Source organism: Antechinus flavipes, chromosome 2 (genome assembly GCF_016432865.1).
Source record: "Antechinus flavipes isolate AdamAnt ecotype Samford, QLD, Australia chromosome 2, AdamAnt_v2, whole genome shotgun sequence".
Lineage (NCBI taxonomy): Eukaryota > Metazoa > Chordata > Mammalia > Dasyuromorphia > Dasyuridae > Antechinus > Antechinus flavipes.
The window spans coordinates 247,120,161-247,139,714 of record NC_067399.1 but is presented as its reverse complement, the minus strand read 5'-3'; the positions used below and the strand labels follow the sequence as shown (position 1 = coordinate 247,139,714).

At 36.9% G+C, this 19,554-nt stretch overlaps 1 protein-coding gene across 2 annotated transcripts; it reads right to left on the bottom strand.

Annotated features, from left to right (window-relative positions):
• Window positions 1-30: 30 nt before the first annotated feature.
• Window positions 31-18,051, bottom strand: NELFCD (negative elongation factor complex member C/D). Of its 2 annotated transcripts, XM_051976657.1 has the most exons (15): window positions 17,508-18,043; window positions 12,839-12,954; window positions 12,035-12,144; window positions 8,093-8,202; window positions 7,624-7,731; window positions 5,442-5,594; window positions 4,009-4,139; window positions 2,624-2,789; window positions 2,246-2,380; window positions 1,587-1,726; window positions 1,337-1,451; window positions 982-1,077; window positions 754-894; window positions 439-568; window positions 31-355 (listed from the first exon to the last, which is right to left on the bottom strand). In XM_051976657.1, the coding sequence occupies exons 1-15, from the start codon at window positions 17,565-17,567 to the stop codon at window positions 321-323; spliced, it is 1,746 nt and encodes a 581-aa protein (XP_051832617.1). In that variant the 5' UTR covers window positions 17,568-18,043; the 3' UTR covers window positions 31-320. The 2 variants fall into 2 exon arrangements, with proteins under 2 accessions (XP_051832617.1, XP_051832616.1); XM_051976656.1 differs by lacking the exon at window positions 31-355 and having other exon boundaries at window positions 364-568; window positions 17,508-18,051.
• Between the last annotated feature and the right edge of the window lie 1,503 nt (window positions 18,052-19,554).

Sequence of the window (19,554 nt, the reverse complement as noted above, 5' to 3'; positions counted from 1 at the left end):
ACTACTAGGAGAATAATTCAAGTGAGACAATTATCAGTCATTAAGTATTTATTGATGAGTGAGGTGAGGTGCTGCCACACCTTGTGTGGATTGGGTATCTGTCCCAATGAATATCACAATGTCCATCCAAATTTTAATTGAAAACTTTTTAGATGAATATTCCCACACAGTTAAAATGACCCATAGGGTCAGTAAAAAGTGTTTGCACACCACTAGTGTCCATGGTCATGGTCCTCCTGAGACCATTCTCACAACTTCTTGAAGAGATCTGTCTGGAAATGTCTTCTTGAGATTTTGGCAGCAGACTAAATTCGTCTGATTCAGTTTACCATAATGAAATTAGACTTGCAGTGGGCTTCAATAAAGAAAAAAGAATGAGTTAAAAATGTAACCAGATGTTTAAAAAAATACAAATCAGAACAGTCCTTTTACCCTTACCTATGAATTCTGTCACAGGATCATGTTCTCCTTCTGTTTTAATAGTACCAGCAATGCTGTCATTCTCTAGAATGGGAAGAAAGAGCTGTACAAAGTCGGAAGTATAAGGAGGAGCAATCACATCTAAGACCTGTAAAGAGAGTGAGAGAAGCCTGAGCATGATCCTGGCCCCTTAGCCATCTCTTTCTCCTCCATATCAGGCTTTTCTCTGAAGACAATCCCCAATACCACATTCAGAATTCAGCTAGAAAGTGAACTAATCTAAAGTAAGCAGGGTCTTAGTGTCAGTGTTACCAAAAAGGAAGCATTTCTGACCTCAGTAACAAAATAGCGAATGAGGGAGATATCAGTGTCCAATTTTTCCAAACACTTTCGGATGTAACTGACAACAGGCAGTACATAACCTCTACTCAGCAGATGAACCATCCTGTCCAGCAGTGTTTTCTTCAGTTCAAGCTGGGGGGAGAGAAGTTAAAACAAGTTATTTTACAAGACTACATTCAAAATTCTTAAACATTTTCAATTTTTTGAAAGGCTACTTACTTGTTCCATTACATCCAATTGGGAATGCTCTGTTTCGAATAGTTTAACCAACAATTGCAAGACTTGGGGATGGAGGAGCTGGTGGCAGGTGCTGATCTATGGTCAAAAGAACTCATTTTACAACCATGCTTATTTTAACAAATCTACTCTTTGTGAGAAAGTAACTATCACTGTTAATAGGAATCAGACCAAGAATACTTGTTTTTTAATTCCCCCAAACACTGGGACAAAAACAGTTGGATTTTTTCACACTGAGAAGACGTAACTAACGTTATTTTATAAATGATGTCTAATGAAACCACAAGATGTGTGTATATATAAGGACAACCCAACATGTAAAAACAATGCATTATACCTCGTCTAGTAAGGCCAAATGAACTGGTGTATGATCAGTCTGGAGCTGAAAGTAGCGTGGTTCTGACACTGTCCAATCTACCCACTTTAGTACACCCATTGCCACCACTGGAAACCTGCAAAATAAACCACATTCAAAGCCCTATCCAAACAACAAGGCTTATAACAATAGCTTATAAAGCTAGTTTTATTTAGAAACATACGCAATATGTAATGATACTTCTTTTTTTAGAAGTAAAACTTTTATTTACCTGATGCACTGATAAAGTGTACTCAACTCAGCCACTAACTCAGAGGCACCTTTGTTCTCATTGCAACATAAATTGTGAACAGTTTCAACAGCTTTGGATGTTGACTTCAACTCATCTTTATTGATGCTTACTCTCTTGTTCTGAAAAATGTAATAAGTTTAAATGACTGGTTTTTGAATATGGTACAAAAGTTTTCAGAAATAAACATATATATACCAGGCACTGAGTGCCGAGTACATAAACACTCCCCTCCCTCAAGAAGTTCCCATTTTAGTGGGGAGGACAAGATGCGTACTGAATAAATAATCTCAGAGGAAAGGGAGCAGAGGGAATGAGAGGAAGAAAGTGTTTGGGAAAAACATCTCATCTAAAATAGGATTTGAGCTGAGGCTTGAGGGAAGCCAAGAGGCAGAGGACTAGGAACAGTTCAAACATGGGAGACACCCAATAAAAATGGCATGTCAAGTGGGAAGAACAGCATGCAGATCATTTAGGGTAGTAAAGTATAAGAAGTAGAGAAAGCCCAGATTTTAAGTAAGATTTAACAAGACATTTTTTGGTACCAGAGAGACACTTCATTAAGCCTGGGCTCACCAGTTTCAAGCTATTACCAACCAGTAAGTAACAATTGTGTTACAGTCTCAAAATCCAAAGATTACCTTTTTCCAGGTCTCTACCACACTAGCTGCATAGGCCAATATGTGAATATACTTGTGTTTATGGTCTTGATTGATTTTGGCACCTGGTTTAAATAATGACTGCATAAACAGGTCCAAGAAAGCTGGCACTCTTATCTAAAAGGGCAAACGTTAAACAATGACATTAACATCCAAGGCTTATTAGCACTTTGCTCTGCCTCTATATTTGATAGTGAAAACAAATCACATTTATGTTCACTTTTACAACAATGAGTTACTAGTGAACACTTTGCCACAAAGCTAAAGCAATTCTTTTTACTTAATTCACTCCCCATATAAGCAAATGGGAAAAGTTTATGGGGTTATTTTTCATAATGCAAAAATGAAATAGAAACTTACCAGTTCAACAGGAGGTGGGTCCATGCTAGTAAACATTTTAAACAGGACTGTGATGTCAGCTGGATTCAGAGCTCCTTTTGACAACATGGCACCAAGGGCCTGACAAGCCCTGGGGTATGAAGCAGCTGTGCCCAATGCAAGTGTGATCTGACTGGCATCATGGCCTCTTAAGTTAGAAAAAGAAAATTCTCCAAGTCTACTGTTAAGAATGATCACTTTTCTACTTCATGTATTTACAAGTAAATGGCACTAATGTTTGCATTTTTGATGTTGGATAGTTAATTTGCTAACAATATCTGATTTGGAGGCAGAAGAGCATAGAAGGCCTTTCCTGCACTGCATTAAGGCAATCCTTTCAACACTTTCTAGTTTATTCCCTCTCTCACACCCCTCAAAAGATACTTCAAACTTCTCTCCTCAAGTCCCCTACATCTCCCTTTCCCAGATTCTCTCAACTTAAGTACATCATTTTTTTAGGAGAACTATTTTAGGAGAACATTAAAGCCATTAGCCATGAGCCTGCCTTTCCTTTTCTTGACACACTCCCATTCACTTCTCTTTTACTCTGGCATCTGATGAGATGGTCCTTCTCAAGACCAATCCTCCTGCCATCTTCTTTAGCAGACTTGCCTTTTCAATCATCCTTCTCCCTCCCAATTTCTAATATCTCCCTATCTACTAGTTCTTCCTACTGCCTTCAAACACAATAAGTCTTCTACATCCTTAAAAAAAACAAACAAAAACAAACCTTTATTAAACCCAACCATTCCCTCATTACCATCCTATATAATTTTTGCCCTTTCCAATCCAAATTCCTAGAAAAGCCAACAATTTCTTCAATTTCCTCTTAATTGATCTTTAACAGCCATTTATAATATGGCTTCCAAACTCAAATGAAAATGGTCTCTGCAAAGCTACCAAATCTGATAGTTTCTGTTCAGTCTACACCCTGACCTCATTGCAGCATTTGACATTATTCTTTTGGTTTTCACATCTACCTGGCCACTTCTCAAGCTCTTCTGTTAATTAATCATCCATATCCTGATCCCCAACAATGGATAAGTATATCCCAAGTCCTGTCTTCTCCCTTTATACTCTCTCAATAACCTATTATCTTTATGCAGGTAACTCTCCCCTAAAACATCTTAAAACCCACGTGTCCAAAACTGAATTCATTTCCCTCTCCCATCTTCTTCCATCCTTCAAACTTCCTCATTTTTTGTTGTAGACACAACTGTTCTACCAGTTCTGGATATGTAATCTTAGCATGATCTTTAAGGAGTTAGGATTTTGTTCACTAGTTCAAAATAATGAAAAGATCTTATAAGGGAGAATTTTGGTAATGGGATAGGATCAGTAAACATGAAAGAAACATTTGATCTTACTTTTCATGAGCAAATCGTTGAACTTCTTGAGCAATTCTACGCACAGCAGACCCTCCTTGTTCTTCTTGGGCCAATATAGACATCATCGACTGGGCAAAGAGATAGGTATGCTCTCCATGGCATAACATTTTCTGAAACATTCCACATGGAAAAGATAAAACACTGAGTTCCCGTTCTAAAAGGATGACTTATTAATAGATGCAACTAGAAATTAAGCTAGGTTAAAACTGACCATATTCTGTAATCTATATATTCCACTGCTAGACAGAAAGGTCACATATATATCAAAATATTCATAGCAACACTTTATATGATAGCAAAGCATTAGAAACAAAACTGGTGTCCACTGACTGGAAAACAGCTAAACAATCTGTGGTACATGAATGTAAAGGAAAATTATAAAGTTGTTGAAAAATAAAGCTATAAAGAGAAACATGGGGAGACTTATATGAACTGATGCTGAATGAAGTAAGAGTAGTAGGAAAAAATATACCTAATACAAAACAATGTAAACAGGAAGGAGGGGAAGGGGAAAGGAAACTAAATGCTGTGTAATTACAATGACAAAGCTAAGCCCTAAAGATATGTTAAGAAAATGCATCTCTCTCCTCTCAATAGAAAGGACAGGGTCTACCAATACTGTACCCACTAACAGATCTGCTCTGCTCAGTGTGTTGGCTGATTTGACTGAACTTAAAACAAAATACCTGCTTACCAAGGAAAATAGGGGAAGAATATACTCAGAAAGAAAAATGATGTAAGAATAACACACAAGAATGAAACATCTTAGTCATAGGTCAATCAGTTAATAAACATCCATTAAGAATCGGGTATTGTGCTAAGCACTGGGATTACAAAAAATGGAAAGACATTTTCCCTGACCTCAAGGAGGTCAGTCTAATAGTATGTAAATTTGTTTTGCTTAATTATAATTATTCGTTACAAGGGAGAACTTTTATTTTGGGTAGTGAAGAAGCTGGAGAACTGGGAAAGAAGATCTGGGGTGGGATGGAATAGGGATGTAGTAATAATGCAAAAAAAAAGAGCAACAATGAAACATGTTTTAAAATACACTGAAAGGAGCAGATGAGGACACAGACAAGCAGGCCACATTGATATTTTTAGGTTAAATTTAATATATATTTTAAAATAACAAATTACTTTAACATTTCAGAGTTCATGTATGATTATCCTCTTTTGTTCTTTCTATATAGAAATGTTCATAATAGAAACATTTTTAAAAACATCATTAATGCAATTAGAAAAGTTGAGAAAGAGAAATAAAAGTATCCAGAATCTCTTCTAGCTATGCTAATAGTAATATCTGTCACATTTTTTTTCATCTACAGTTATGTAAAGGGTTATTTTGAAAGTTTTAAGATACATGGGCCATAATATTTCAATTCTTTCCCATTCCTTGAGTCAAAACTTACAGCAAATTCAGGGAGATTTTTTTCAAGGTTTTCTTCTCCTCCATCTAAAATTGTAGCCAGTGAAGTACGGAGCACACGAGAAAATACTTCTAATTGCTGGCATGCTGTGGATACGCTAGTTATCTCTCCTTGGTATCCTGCATCAGAGATAAGCTACAATACCAAAATGAATACAGGTCAAAATTCCTAAAAGAAAAACTCAATCATTTCACAGTTCTTGGAAAATTGGCAAAAAAGAAAGAGTACAACAGTGAGAAAACTTGAGTTCTAGTTCTTGTCAACGTGGCCCCACATATCAACTCTGCTTCCACATCTATAAAATGTCCAATTCTGACTTGAGAACATCTAAGGTTACTTCTACTTCTAAAATTATCAGTCAAATTAAATAAATAAATACTATATGAATATTTAATCATAAAGTTAAAGGGGATGTTAAAAAGGATGACACCATTCTTGTCCTCAAGGAGCTCAAGTTAGCCTAGGTAGCACATAAATACACAAAAATTAAATAGCTGAATAAAACAACCCAAGGTATGCTATAAGGTGAGAGACTTAAAAAGAATTTTAGAACACGGTTCTTTAATATTAGGGGAATCCCGAACAATATGATTAATTTACTAACAAATGGTAAAAATAAATGGATTAAAAAAATAAAATATATCGTTAACAAAATGCCTATGGTATTTTATCATTTTCAAAGTCCTTTCGTTTATTTCATTTTATAATTATAGCAACTCTAGATGCTTTCAGAATTCCATATCCTGAAACTATGGATAAACTGCTTTCTCTCCTCCATAACAACAACAAAAAAACCCTTTTATCAATATAATAACCATGCTTCATCCTTCTCACTCCAGAATTTAGTCTGTGTAAGAAATCAAATATGAATATTGTCTGGAAATTTAATATAAACACAAATATTTCTAAGCATTTGGAAACACTCAAATTCTCTCATCTTTCTATTCCAATGTTTCCTTCGAACACTAGAGGTAACTGGTAGAGTAACGGATAAAGCTGTTGGAATCTTTACAAACTGCTAACTCATTAGAGTTGATAGATTATTGATCTGATCTTACAAGAAGATGTTTTGGGCCAGAACCTGAAACAAGGTACTAAGTAGAACTAATTGATACAATGCTTATGTTCACACCTTTACTCATTGGAGTTCACAAGTATGGGAGTTCACAAAGTTTACTTTGTAACTTTGTGAATTCACACCTCCCTTGAAGCTCTTAGGGCCAGAGAGCACTATGGGAGAAACCCATAATCCCTCTCTCTTGTATCCCACAATTCCTCTCTCTCGTATAAAAGAAACAGACAGAGGCTCTCGGACAGAATTCAGCCAAATTACATGAAGAGAAGAAGACTCTGGTCAAGTCAGAAGAAGCCATGAGTCGGAGCCGAACTGAAGATTGAGAAGGCTCTCTCAGAGGCACAACCAGATTCATCTTCATCTCACACCACTGTGATGGCTGGACTCCTGCACTTCCCCCACTGAGACCAAGCTGGTCTAAAAGGCTCGCCAGAAAGCTAGCCGAGCCCCAAGTGAAGGAGATAAGAGATTCATTCCATCTTTGTGCTGGCTGGAGGCTGAAGAAAGCAGAGGCAGAGACTGAAGGACAAAACCTTTGGATTTGGAGACATTTGGAGGGAGCTCTTGGAACCAAGCAGAGAGATAGGCCTCTAAGAATCTAGCTATCTGGGCCCAAGGAAAGAGACAAGACTTGGAAGGAGAAATAAACATTTGTATTTTTATCAGTTGGCTGCATTTGGGGTAATTATTGATCTGAACTGATACTAGGCTGCCTCCAGAAAACCTCCCCCAAGAAACCTGCTTTCTCCCAGAGAAAACCATCCTTATTATATTTTAAAGAAGAAAAAAGAACACCACATAAAGCACTGAGCCTAGAGTTAGGAAGAGATAAATTCAAATCTGGCCTCAGATACGTATTAGCAGTGTGACCTGGCACTTAAATTCTCTTTGCCTCAGTTTCCTTAACTAAAATGGATTTAATAATATCAACTACCTTGAAGCACTATTACAGGATCAAATGAGATAATACTTGTAAAAAAAAAAAAAGTGCAAATTTACTTCTAAAGTACTACTAAAATGCTTTTTCTCCTTGCTCCCTAGTCACCCACCCATTTAACCCATGTTAACCCAGTTAACATGTTAACTTACCTTAACAGTAAAATTAAGCATTAGACAGTCTGGATGAGCTTCTGCTAATTTGTAAAACAGATCTCTCCAGGTAGTATGTGCAATCATTTGTTCTAGCCATGCTGGGGTCTAAAAAAAAAAAAAAAAAAAAAAAGAAGAAGAAGAAGAAAGGAGGAGGAAGAAGAGGAGAGGAAGGAAGGGGAGACATATTGAAGTTTCTTCCAAGGATCCAATACAAATCATTCATTTCATAGGGAAAACTAAGGCCCAAAGACTAAGATCAGAACCGAGACTAGAACCCAGTTTTTGTTTTTTTTTAAAATTATACCATACTCTCAAGGAGACTCAACAAAATCAGAATACAATAAATTTTACAGGAGGGATGTGAGAATTATACATGTGACCAGAATGTGTATACGGATGAACTTGAGAAATAAAAGATCAGGCAAAATAATGTAAAAATGTCCAGTGGAGAAGAGATCTTCCTTACCTCTCCTTCTTCAGTAAAAATAGAATCTGCTTTTCGAGGGTCAAAGTGTTTAATCAATAAACTCTTCAAATGATTTTCCACAGTTTCCTGAACCTGGACTGGCTCAACACCTAAAAGAATTTATTTAAAAAAAAAAAAAAAAACAACAAAACAGGTAGAAAATAGCAAGCTCACGACTAGTTCACAAAATTTTTTTTATTTCAACCAATGAGTCATTTAGTCACCGTATATAGTATCGGACCTGGGAGTCAAGGAATCTGGGTTTCCAATCTGCCTCACCAACTCACAGTAAGACAGTAAACAAGGCACAACTTCTCAAAGCTTGGTTCCTCATCTGTAAAAAGGGATAATACTTGCACTAACACACCTCTCTTTATAAGCACTTTGTGAACTTTGAAGAGCAATACAAATATTAGAATAATAATTTTTTAGATTTTGATTTTCACACAAAATGGGATGCACAAAAGAATGCAGGGTCCTTCCAACTCTTCTGAAAAATTGAAAGGACAGTTCAAAAGCTGTGTCTGAAGGGATTTCCTTACCATGCCTGGCTTTATTCTTCAAGTGTCAAAAGTGGTAAAGTAGAAAGTATATTCCAAGGGGGATTTTAAATCAACAAAAATGAAAAGACTCAGTGCACCAAAGCTACTAGGGTAGGGATATATGTGAAGAGGACTGGGGGTCTTTGCTTCTGAACACACAGACATTAGGAGCAGATTACTTGTACCATATGTCTTTGGTATGTATATGCTAAAACCCCCTCTTGAAATATAGTTGCAAGATGGGTCTGAAGCATGAGTTCACCCCAGCCTCCAGATACTTTTATCATCACCTTATTTTTTCTATTCTGTGTGTCAGAATTTAAGAGACCCCTAACAGGAGTCAGAGGTAATGAGGGTACACAATGACCTGAGTATATACACTGACAGTACTCAGTCATAAAAGAACATTAAAAGATAGGGACCTCTATCAATTAATTGTTTATCAGATAGTCGATGGGGAAGTTCCCAGTTCATCCTCATTTTATTCCTGGCAATAACTGCTGAGGCAAAATTATTCTTCCATGAATTCTTATGATCCCATCATCTCTTTCTCAACTTTATCCCTTCCAGAGTACACTTTCTACTCTTTCTATTCCACTAAGGATTAGCAATCCCCCCTCTACCATTAACAAACTTATTTTATCCTAGATTATTTCACATGCAAAGAAACTTGACTCTCCCCAGGAGCTAGCTATCATCTGTAGTATTGGCTACCCTTTCCCTTATTCTCATACCCACAAGCCAAGAGAATAGGTCCACTTTGCTCCCCATTTCCACCTCCAAACTTTGCTTTTGCCATCATGACTTTGCAATTTCTCCTATGAAGAGTCACCTCATTCATTCTTATTATCCTGTTCAAATCTTTATCGCAGTCATTTACATCTCCTCCCTTTTCAGGGGGTAGCTCATAGTCATTCTCTCTGTCCCAACCATAGTCTACCTCATTCTCAGACTTCAATGATGTGCTAATGTCCCATTCAAACACCCTGTTTTTTTCTTTTTTTTTGTCTAGTAGTCTCTTCAACTCCCATGACCACCCCTTAACTGTGCCCAATTGATGATGCAGAATCAGTAGCTACTCCAAACCTGTTCATTAGAAATAGGTGAAATTCATCTATATCATTGAATATCCATCTTCTTCCTTGAAAGATAACGCTCATTTTATTTGGATAGCTTCTTCTTGGCCATAATCCAAGTTCTTTTGCCTTTCAGAATATCAGATTCTAGGCCCTTCAATCTTTTAAGGTGGAAGCTGGTAGGTCTTGGGTAATCCTAATTGTGAATCCTCAGTATTTAAATTGTTTTTTCCTGGCTGCTTGCAATATCTTTTCCTTGGTGCAATAGCTCTGAAATTTAGATATGATATTCTTTGGGGATTTAACTTTGGGGGATCTCTTTCAGGAGGTGATCAGTGAATTCTTTCAATGGTTATTTTACTTTCTGATTCTAAAATATCAGGGCAGTTTTCTTTTATGATTTCCTGTGGGATAATGTCTAGGTTCTTTTTTTCATCATAGCTTTCAAGAATACCAATAATCCTTAGATTGTCTCTCCTACATCTATTTTTCAGTTCAGTTGTTTTTCCTAGTAGACATTCCTTATTTTCTTCTATTTTTTAATATACTTTTTGTTTTTGTTTGACTGATTGTTGAAGTCTCATTGAGTCATTCATTTCCATTTGTTTAATTTTAATTTTTAATGTATAATTTTCTTTGGTTACCTTTTTTAGCTCCTTTTGTAACTGGCCAATTGAATTTTTTGTTCATTGCATTCTTTTTTTATTTCACAAATTTTGTTTTTCAGCAAATTGGTCTTTTTCATATCTCTTTTGTAGGGTATTATATACTTTTTACATTCCTTCTTGCAATGATCTCATTTCATTTTCCCATTTTTCTTCTCTCTTTTAAGATCTTTTATGCCATCTTCCAAGAAAGCCTTGCAAAATGACCACCAGCTCATGTCTTCCTTTGGGGCTTCATCTGGAGTTGCTTTTGCTTTTAGGAGCCTCAGGATATGAAGTCTGTTGTTCTCTCTCTCTCTCTCTCCTAAAAACTGTCTATGGTGAGAGTTTTAGGTTTTTTTTTTTTTTTTTGCTTTTTATTCATTTTTTAAAAGGCTTGAGATCTGTTCAATACAAAGGAACGACAGCTGTTTTTAATATGCCCTGGGGCAGTTCTGCAAATTGATTTCCAGTGCTGGATAACAGCAATTAGATCTGGTGTTCTTCTGGGGCTCAGTAGTTTACAATTTGCCTTTTATAGCAAATCTGCCAAACCGTCTACTGGCAAAGAGGACAGAGAAGCCTAAGAGGCTCACAGAAAATTCCCATGTGAGTGGAAGATGCATTGCTCTCTGACTCTTCACCCCAGCTCCTTGTCCCAGTGTCCCTGTACTGCAGTCTGGGCTTGGCAGACTATCCCCATGCCCATTTGAAATAGACCTGTTTTGAAGTTCTTCCAAGGTATCTTTTTCTGGGAATGTGTTATACTCCAAATTTGTGGATTCTTTGTCCAAAACCAATTTAGAGGCTTAATCTGCTGTTGATTTGAGAGGTCAGAGGAGCTCACAAAAAGTCATGTCTGCTCTCCACCATCTTCCAAATCTGTTCTTCTCTCCTCAAAACAACTGTGCTGTCACCCTCTCCTCCCACTCAAGTCCATCTCTTAAGGGCTTCTGCTTACTCCCTAACACACACCTTAAAATTCCTCCTTAACATCCCTCATTTTTTTTTTTTTTTGTCACTTGCTCCGATTTTGGGAGAAGTTCCTGAATTTATTTTTCCTGTGGTCATACACTCCATGTGTACTCTCAAATCTCTTCTTCACCAGCTCAGCAGCTTCATCCCATGATTGTTCTCTCATTTTCAATATCTTCTTATCCATTGTTCAAAGTGCTTAGGAAATGGCTGATGAATTGATGATTGGTAGTATTTTATCACATCCGAATCAAGACAAAACTTGCAGTAAAGAAATTCTAAATGCCAGACAATACAACTGGGACCATTCTAAGTGACTCCCCCTCCTCTATTAGAAAGTTAAAAGGATTAAAAGAAATAATTTGGAATCCACTGGATATGTAAGGGACTGTATACAGTGAGTACATAGGTTTTGAGAATGGCTTTAATACTTTACTTCTTTTCTTTTTATGTACACTGTTTTATGTCTTAATTTCTTTTTTTATTCAAAAAAAAAAAAAAGCTCTACAAAGCTTCCATGACTCTTGCTATATGGCAAAAATTCAATGATAATCTGATTTATATCAGGAACCTCTTCTATTCAGAAAAACTATCAAGCTGAGAGAGAAAGCAATTTAGTTTTTATTTACACAAACTTCAAACTTGGAAGTTAAAAGAGGTTATTTTCTTCTGTAATTCTAGACCCACCCTCCCATCCCCAGGCACCTGTCTGAATGAGCCACTCTGCCAAGAGGTTCACAGTCTGGGCCACAGCAGTATAGTTTTCTGATAAAAGTTGGATCACATTCTCTGGAGATCCACCTGCCTGAAAATACCTGTAAGGGGTGAAAATGGTCAAAAATGTAGAAAATCTAACAGATTAGAAAGAAGTAGCTATAAAGAGCCATTTTAATGACTTTTGGGAGACTCCTGTTCCCTTCTCTGGACCTCAATTATTTCATGTATGGCTGGCTAGGGGATGGCATAGTGCAGAGCGCCAGGCTTGGCAGGGAGACTCACCTTCCTGAGTTCAAATCAGGCCTCAAACATTTACTAGCTGTGACCCTGGGCAAGTCATGCAATCCTGTTTACCTTAGTTTTTTCATATGTAAAATGAGCGGGAGAAGGAAGTAGCAAACCATTCCAGTATCTTTGCCAAGAAAACCCCAAATGGGGTTATGGACTGAAAAATGACAATAATTCCTCATCTATGTGATAAAGGTATTGGGGTACATAGCTGCTAAAGTCATATGATTCCATAATTCAGAATGACTATATATATATTTATTTATTTATTTTTCCTTTTTTGCTGAGGCAACTGGGATTAAGTGAATTGCCCAGGGCCACACAGGCAGGAAGTGTTAAGTATCTAAGGCCAAATTTGAATTCAGGTCCTTCTGACTTCAGGGCTGGTGCTCTATCCACTACACCAACTAGCTGCCCCAGAATGACTATATTTCCAAATTATCCTCCTCTCTGTTTCCCAACACAAATTAGAATTCTTTCTTTCTTTCTTTCTTTTTTTTTTACCTTTTGAGTGTGTTGAATATAGAAGGCTCCATAATATAATCCCGAGTGGAAAATTTGTGTAAACATTCTTGTTGGACTTCTGCATCGTCTTCTCCCTCTCCATAATCATCATCCTGCTATTAAATTAATAGACAGTATTTAAACTTTTTTAGATTGTAAATATCTCTTTTTCTATTAATGAAAACATTTAACAGACCAGACTTGTAGGGACATATCAGACTGGAAAGCGAAAAGAAACTTTAAAAGCCAGATAAAAAATTTTCACTTATTGTGCTTGGTTTAAGAATATGCCACCCACAGGCTTGCAATTTAGTTGGAGAGACAAACTGCTCATGTTTGCAAATTTTATCAAATACATCATTTTCTATTTTTTTTTTTTTTACCTTAGTGCTACATGTTCCTAACTGCAAAATTCTGAGAGGTGTGATTTTAATAAGAAATGTAATAGGGGAAGCTTCAAGGATGGGCCTTAAAATGAGTTGAATAATTAATTATATATATATATAAAGCATCTCATACATATATAAAGAAAGCAGCATGCCTAGCTTCTAAAAATAGAGATATAATAAATAAATAACAACCCCCAGTTCAGGATTAAGGTAGAGAAATTTAAGAAAAAAATGATCACTTTGGGGTGGGAATTAGGAATTCTAATCAGAAGTCATGAATAATGTGGCATATGAACTGGGCTTTGAAGGAAAAGTATTTTAATAGATAAGTAAGAGACTCAAGGAATACTTTACCTTACTCCAGGATTTCAGGGATAGCATTCCTCTCCACTAAAATAACTTGTCATTATGTTGGGGAATCTTCCTTCAATAAAAATGATGATATGCTCACTAATACTCTTCCTAGTAATTCATCAATCTCCTAAGTTCTATGAACTATTATATACCCTTTCTCCTTTTCAGCTACAAACAGGAGTGGTTTTACTCTTGACCTATTATCTGTGATATATTAAAAAGCTTGAGAGGGAGGCCTCCATGAAATAACAAAGAATGAAACCAAGAGAATATTATATACTGTAACTGCAGTATTGTTTTAATAATAACTTTGAACAACAACATCATTATATTATAAATATCCAAATTCCTTAAAGATCCCATGAAGGAAAATACTGTCTGAATCCAAAAAGGAATACTGCTGTGGTGTAGGAAATGATGTGGCAGCTAAGTCTAGACTTATGATAGAAGATGTTATCCACTTTCAGAAAAACAGATGATAGATGGAAATGAGCATAGTATAGTCTTACATATATATGTAGGAGTGTATATATATACACAATATATATTTATATTTATAGATATCTATGTTAATGTATACACACACACACACACTTTTAATTGTAGCCTTCTTTAGGGTGGGTAGAGGAAAGGGGGGGGGGAATAAAGCCAAAAGTGTGCAGCAAAGAAGAAAATAAAACCAATAAAAAAGCAAAGAAAAAAAGCAGATTTGAAAACAATATATAGTATGTATTATATATATTTTCTTGAAATGGAAATTTGTTATATTACATTGAATCATCTCCTATGATCTGTTGTGAATATGGCAATTTTCTTTTCTCATTTTGTATTTAAGTGAAAAATTTAAAAATTACAAAAAATATTTGATAGTTCCTGGGTAATTAATGATTGTTATTAATTATGCTAGTATATAATTAATAGAAGAGGCCAACTTCACTCTTGAATGTCAAAGATGCCTCATGTAATACACTTAATGCTTATATGCTCTTGGAAAAGTGGGTGTTTTTGATGCTGACAATTCTGATTGGTAAAGAATTAATTAGAAGAATGAATATTATGAGACACATATCTATCCTAATAAAGTCGGGGGAGAGGAAGGAGCAGAAAAGGGTAAGGAGAGGGAATATGATTCTGATCATTTTTGTTCCCAGATTACCCCCCTACAATCTAGACAAAGATTTTTGCCCTTTCAAGCCTGAGTGGGGTTTGAACCAGATTAAGGAGAAAGTTAATGCAATTTCATTTTTAGCAATGCCCTTCAGATTTAACTCCATGGAGATTGAGGAGGTAGTATATATAAAGCCCTTTGCAAATCTGAAAGCAATATTTTCATCATCCAAAGAAAACAAAAGAGGAAGAGACAGAAACAGTTTTGTAAATGGTTTACTACACATCAACTAAATAGAATGAAGAAAAGGATTAGGGGATAGGGAAATCGAACCAAAATGGTTAAGAGGTTAGTTGATCTTCAAACTAGTGCAAGAGAAAGGATAGTAAGAAAATATTTAATTGTCTGATAAATTCAAATCATCTGGCTCAAATGAACTACTTTTAGGTAATGAAACCAACAGCAGATATGAGTGCTAAACCATGGTGAGTGATATATTAAAAATCATGGACAAGTAAGGTATTGAGACTGGAGAAGGGTATGTGCCCCATTTTTTTTTTTTTTAAGAGAATGTAATTTGCACAATATTTCTTAGTGATCCCAATTTCAATCCTGTCAAAATTCTAGACTGTATTAACAAAGAGATGGTCACTAAATGCCTATTATGAGGATTTAGAATAGAAAATCAACATGGTTTCATCAAGAACAATCACATGAGACAAATCCTATTTTCTTTTTTGAAAGGGTTATTATAATAATAGGATAGGAAAGTGATAGATAAGTGCTTAGATTTTAGGTAAGTATTTGGAATAGTATCTCCTATAATTAGAAAGTAATCAAATTAACTTGGATCTAGTTCAATAGCCATACTCAAAGAATAGAATCCTACTAATTCCATGACAAAATGGAAGTGGCTCTCTAGTAGAATATTCTAAAATCTTCTCTGGGAGTTAAATTTTTTAAAGAAACATTCTCAGGACATGGAATGGTTGCATACTAACAACCTTGCCAAGAACATATTTAGATTTATCTTAGTACTGTAGGAAAAGGATTTACTGCCAAATGTCTGGGGGAAATAATTTCCCACCATACTTTCTATCACTACATTCTAAGTAATTGTAAGTATCTGCAAAAGGTCAGTGATTTTTATCAAGCAATTCCTCCTCAGCAGCATCTCTATAGCCTTCAGGAATTTATCCATTGATGGCTAATCTTATGGTGAGGAATCTCTCTAAATTTACAAATTATTCATCACCAGCTCATCATGCTAGGCCAAGGCAGGGTTTTATACTTTCCTGGCAAAAAGATGTGCTAGAGTAGAGCTTTATTAAAAGAAAGGATAGTCAAAGATAGGATACAACTAATATGTTATATACACATCCCTTCCTCCCATAACTTTATTGTTTTCAAATCTACTACATGTAAGACTCTGCAATTGGTCTGAAGAATCAAATCATATAAAACTAAACCAAAAATCGTCTTTAATCCCCTCTTCACCTGCAAGTAGTGTGAAAAATGGACTGTACCAAGGAAGAGACTTGTCTTAAAACTGGAAATGTTTCAACAATGTCAACAAACAGTAGAATGTAGGTTCCCCTGTATGCAAGGACTGTTTCAGTTGTGTTTGTATCCTCAGAGTCTAGCAAAATGTTTGACAGTAAAGATGCTGAATAAATATTTGTTGAATTGAACTAAAATTTTTATTAAGCACCTTAGTCTGAGCACTGAGGTTTAAAAATTTTAGAAGAAATAATTCCTGACCTCATGGGGCTTAGGGTTCGGTGGGAGGATAAATCATATATACAATACCACATAAGTTGCTGTTCAGTCCTGCTGACTTTTCGTGGACCCGTGGACCAATAATGTCTAAGGAGTTTTCTTGGCAAAGATACTGGAGTGGTTTGCCATTTCCTTCTCCAGCGTTTTTTAGGTTCTATGATTTGCTCAGGGTCACACAATTATGTAATAAGTGATTGAAGCTGGGTTTGAATTCAGGTCTTCTAGTACTCTATCCACCGAGCCACCCTCTAGATGCCTCCTAAGAGCATTAGAGAAAGAAACAAAATGCTCCACGATGCGAAGAAAGGACACTACTCGGAAAAGGGAAGGCTTTCAAAGTTGGCCAGCGAAGGGTCGAGGGAGCATTTCAAACCAACTACACAGAAGCAGAAAAATGGTAGGCAATGCATTTGCCGAGGGAAAGAGAAGTTTGCTTATTTGGTGGAGAAAAGTGTGATGGGGAGAGAGAAAAGCCTGGAAAGGTAGGAGGACCTGGCCAGATTGTTTAAAGATTTTAAAGACTGGAGAAATGGCACGTGAAGCCTCAGGAAGGGGCTTTTTTTTTTTTTTTTTTTTGATTTTTTTTGGGGGATTTTTGGATAGAGGAGACTTCTGATCCATTGGCGTGTAATCATGTAACTATTATGTGAAGGTTTATCTCGGCAAGGAAACCTCTGAGAAAGATTAATTTTACTATGTAAGCAAAACCCCGCTCTCTTTACCAATAAACTGGAAGGTTTGAAGGGGGAGAGTTAACGCGATTACAAGACTGCAATCAAGTGTTGGTAAACATTGTGTGGTGTGTGTGTATACACACGCAAGCATTGGAGCACAGAGCTGGTCCCTACACACAAAACCCGTAGTTACGCTCCTCCCTTCCCCACCCAAACATCAGGGGGTCTCGACCTCCCAGCACAGGCAGGACCCGCCTCCACACCCCGCGGCCGCTCCCCAGTGGGCCGCACGCCCCAGAGCGCCGAGGAGAACCGAGACGGGACAATGGCGAGCTATCAATGGCCGCGCTTCGGCGTCCTCTTACCTGGGCGCCGTCGGCATCTTCTCCCCACTCAGCAGCGCTCCCGAAGTAGTCTTCATCCATGACTAAACGGACACCAGCTTCAGAGTCCACACCGCCCGCCCAGACGCCACAGGGAGGTCGAGCTAGCCAGGTGGAATCGACGATAGACTTCACTACTCACAACCGTTTGCTTCTGCGCTGCGCCTGCGCACTGGTTCCTAGCCGGATGAGTTTCTTTGCGGAGATACGCCCCCTACTGGACCGCAACCACTCGCTAAAGCTGCGTTGTAACAGTAAACTCGCCCAAGAAATGTCTCCAACAGGCTTCCGTCTTTTTTCCCTCTCTAGTGCCCTAGTCCGATTTAATTAGCTCTTGACCTGTCTCACGGGGTCAGTAAGTTGAGGGTTTCGCTATCAGTTGTTTTCAGGCCTCTTGCGGTGAGAGAAGCCTACCGTGGCCCGCGATCTGGAGGCCGCAGCTGCCTCCGTGCTCCCACACCGCCCCGCTTCCATTACTCGAGCGTGCGCATTCGCCTCTTCATCATTCCCCCCCCCCCCCTTCCCGTGTTTCGTTTATTGGTAAAGAGGGCGGGATTTTGCTTACATATTAAAATTAACCTTTCTCAGAGGTTTCCTTGCCGAGATAAACCTTCACATAATAGTTACGTGATTACACGCCAATGGATCAGAAGTTTCCTCTATCCAGGAAGATCCAATTCAAACCTCCTCCTAGGCAGTCCATCCACTGCTCCATTTCATTAAAACACAATAAAACAAAACATTTTTTAGCCCTCCAGATTGAACTGTGACATAAAAGTTATTTTAAAAATCCAACTCTGAAATCTTGTCGGGAAACCCCAAAAAATACTTTGTCTTACTACTGCCCTCCCACCAGCTACTCGAGGTGATGAGCTTGACATCTCATTTCTTCAGGAGCAACATTGGTTTTTCCATTACTGGAGTTCAATTCCATTTTAATAATTTTGTTCATCATTGTGGTCTTCTTGATTATGCTTATTCTTCTCTATACCATAAAAATCACTTGTTTCTGTTAACTTCTTTTTTTTTTTTTTTTGCATTTTGCTGCATAATAATATTCCATACTGATCCACCATAGGCTTTCCTCCCCTGCTAATTTTTTGGTTTTTGCCAGCACAAAAAAATGGGGTTATGAACATTTTAGTATACAGGATGTCCCCAAAGTGAATCACTGAATTTAAATAAATGGCACTAAAATTTTTTTGGACACATTAGGCCTTTGCTTTTATCTTTAACTTCCTCAGAGTATGCAAATAACAGTGATTTTGTTAAATTGGAATATGTACCTGCTTTTTTTTTACATATCAAGGAGCAACCTCCAGGCTTTTCCTTACTATATATATTTCTTGTGAATAAATGTCCAGATGATGACCTTTTCCCTGCTCTTTTGGCTATTGTGAATAGTGCTTGAGCCTAAATCAGATGTGCTATGGTATAATCTAGTTACATTTGTTTAAGAATGGTTTGATTTACACATTTTGCAATGAATAACAGATTCCTAGTCATTTAAAACTCATTTTCTCAGGCTAGTAAATTTGGATTTCATCCAATACAATTCAAGCAACAAATATTTTTCAGGTAACTCCTTTTGCTAAGTACTAAAGATAGGATTACAAATGAAAACTAGTCCCTGTCCTTAAGGAGCTTACATTTTGTTGGGAGGATACAACACATAGGCAGATAAGTAAACATACTTTAATTTGGGAGAGGAAAAGAACAGGTTTATAGGGATAAGGAAAGATTTCCCATGCAAAGTAAGACATGAGCTCTAGTGGAATGAGGAATAGGAGAGAAAGTGCCCCTGTAAAGGAAAGCAGGTGGGAGACGATTGCAAATTTGGGAAACTACTAAAATTAGGTGAAGAGTACTATGAAACAAGCTGAAAAGGTAAACTGGAGTCAGATTATTAAATGTTAATTTTTTTTAATTGCTATTTTTTTCATATCACTTAAATTTCCTCCCTATATCTTACACACAATGAAAACCTTTTAATGCCAAACTGAGAAGTTTTTATTGTATACTAGAGGTA

Bases quoted from the DNA above. Each gene is read 5' to 3' on its own strand.
- NELFCD (XM_051976656.1), bottom strand. From the start codon at position 17,567: ATGGATGAAGACTACTTCGGGAGCGCTGCTGAGTGGGGAGAAGATGCC. The intron at 7,732-8,092 runs GTAAGGAAGATC...TTTTTTTTTTAG, and splicing joins TTTTTACTGAAGAAGGAGAG to ACCCCAGCATGGCTAGAACA. The intron at 5,595-7,623 runs GTAAGTTAACAT...TTGGTATTGTAG, and splicing joins TGCTTAATTTTACTGTTAAG to CTTATCTCTGATGCAGGATA.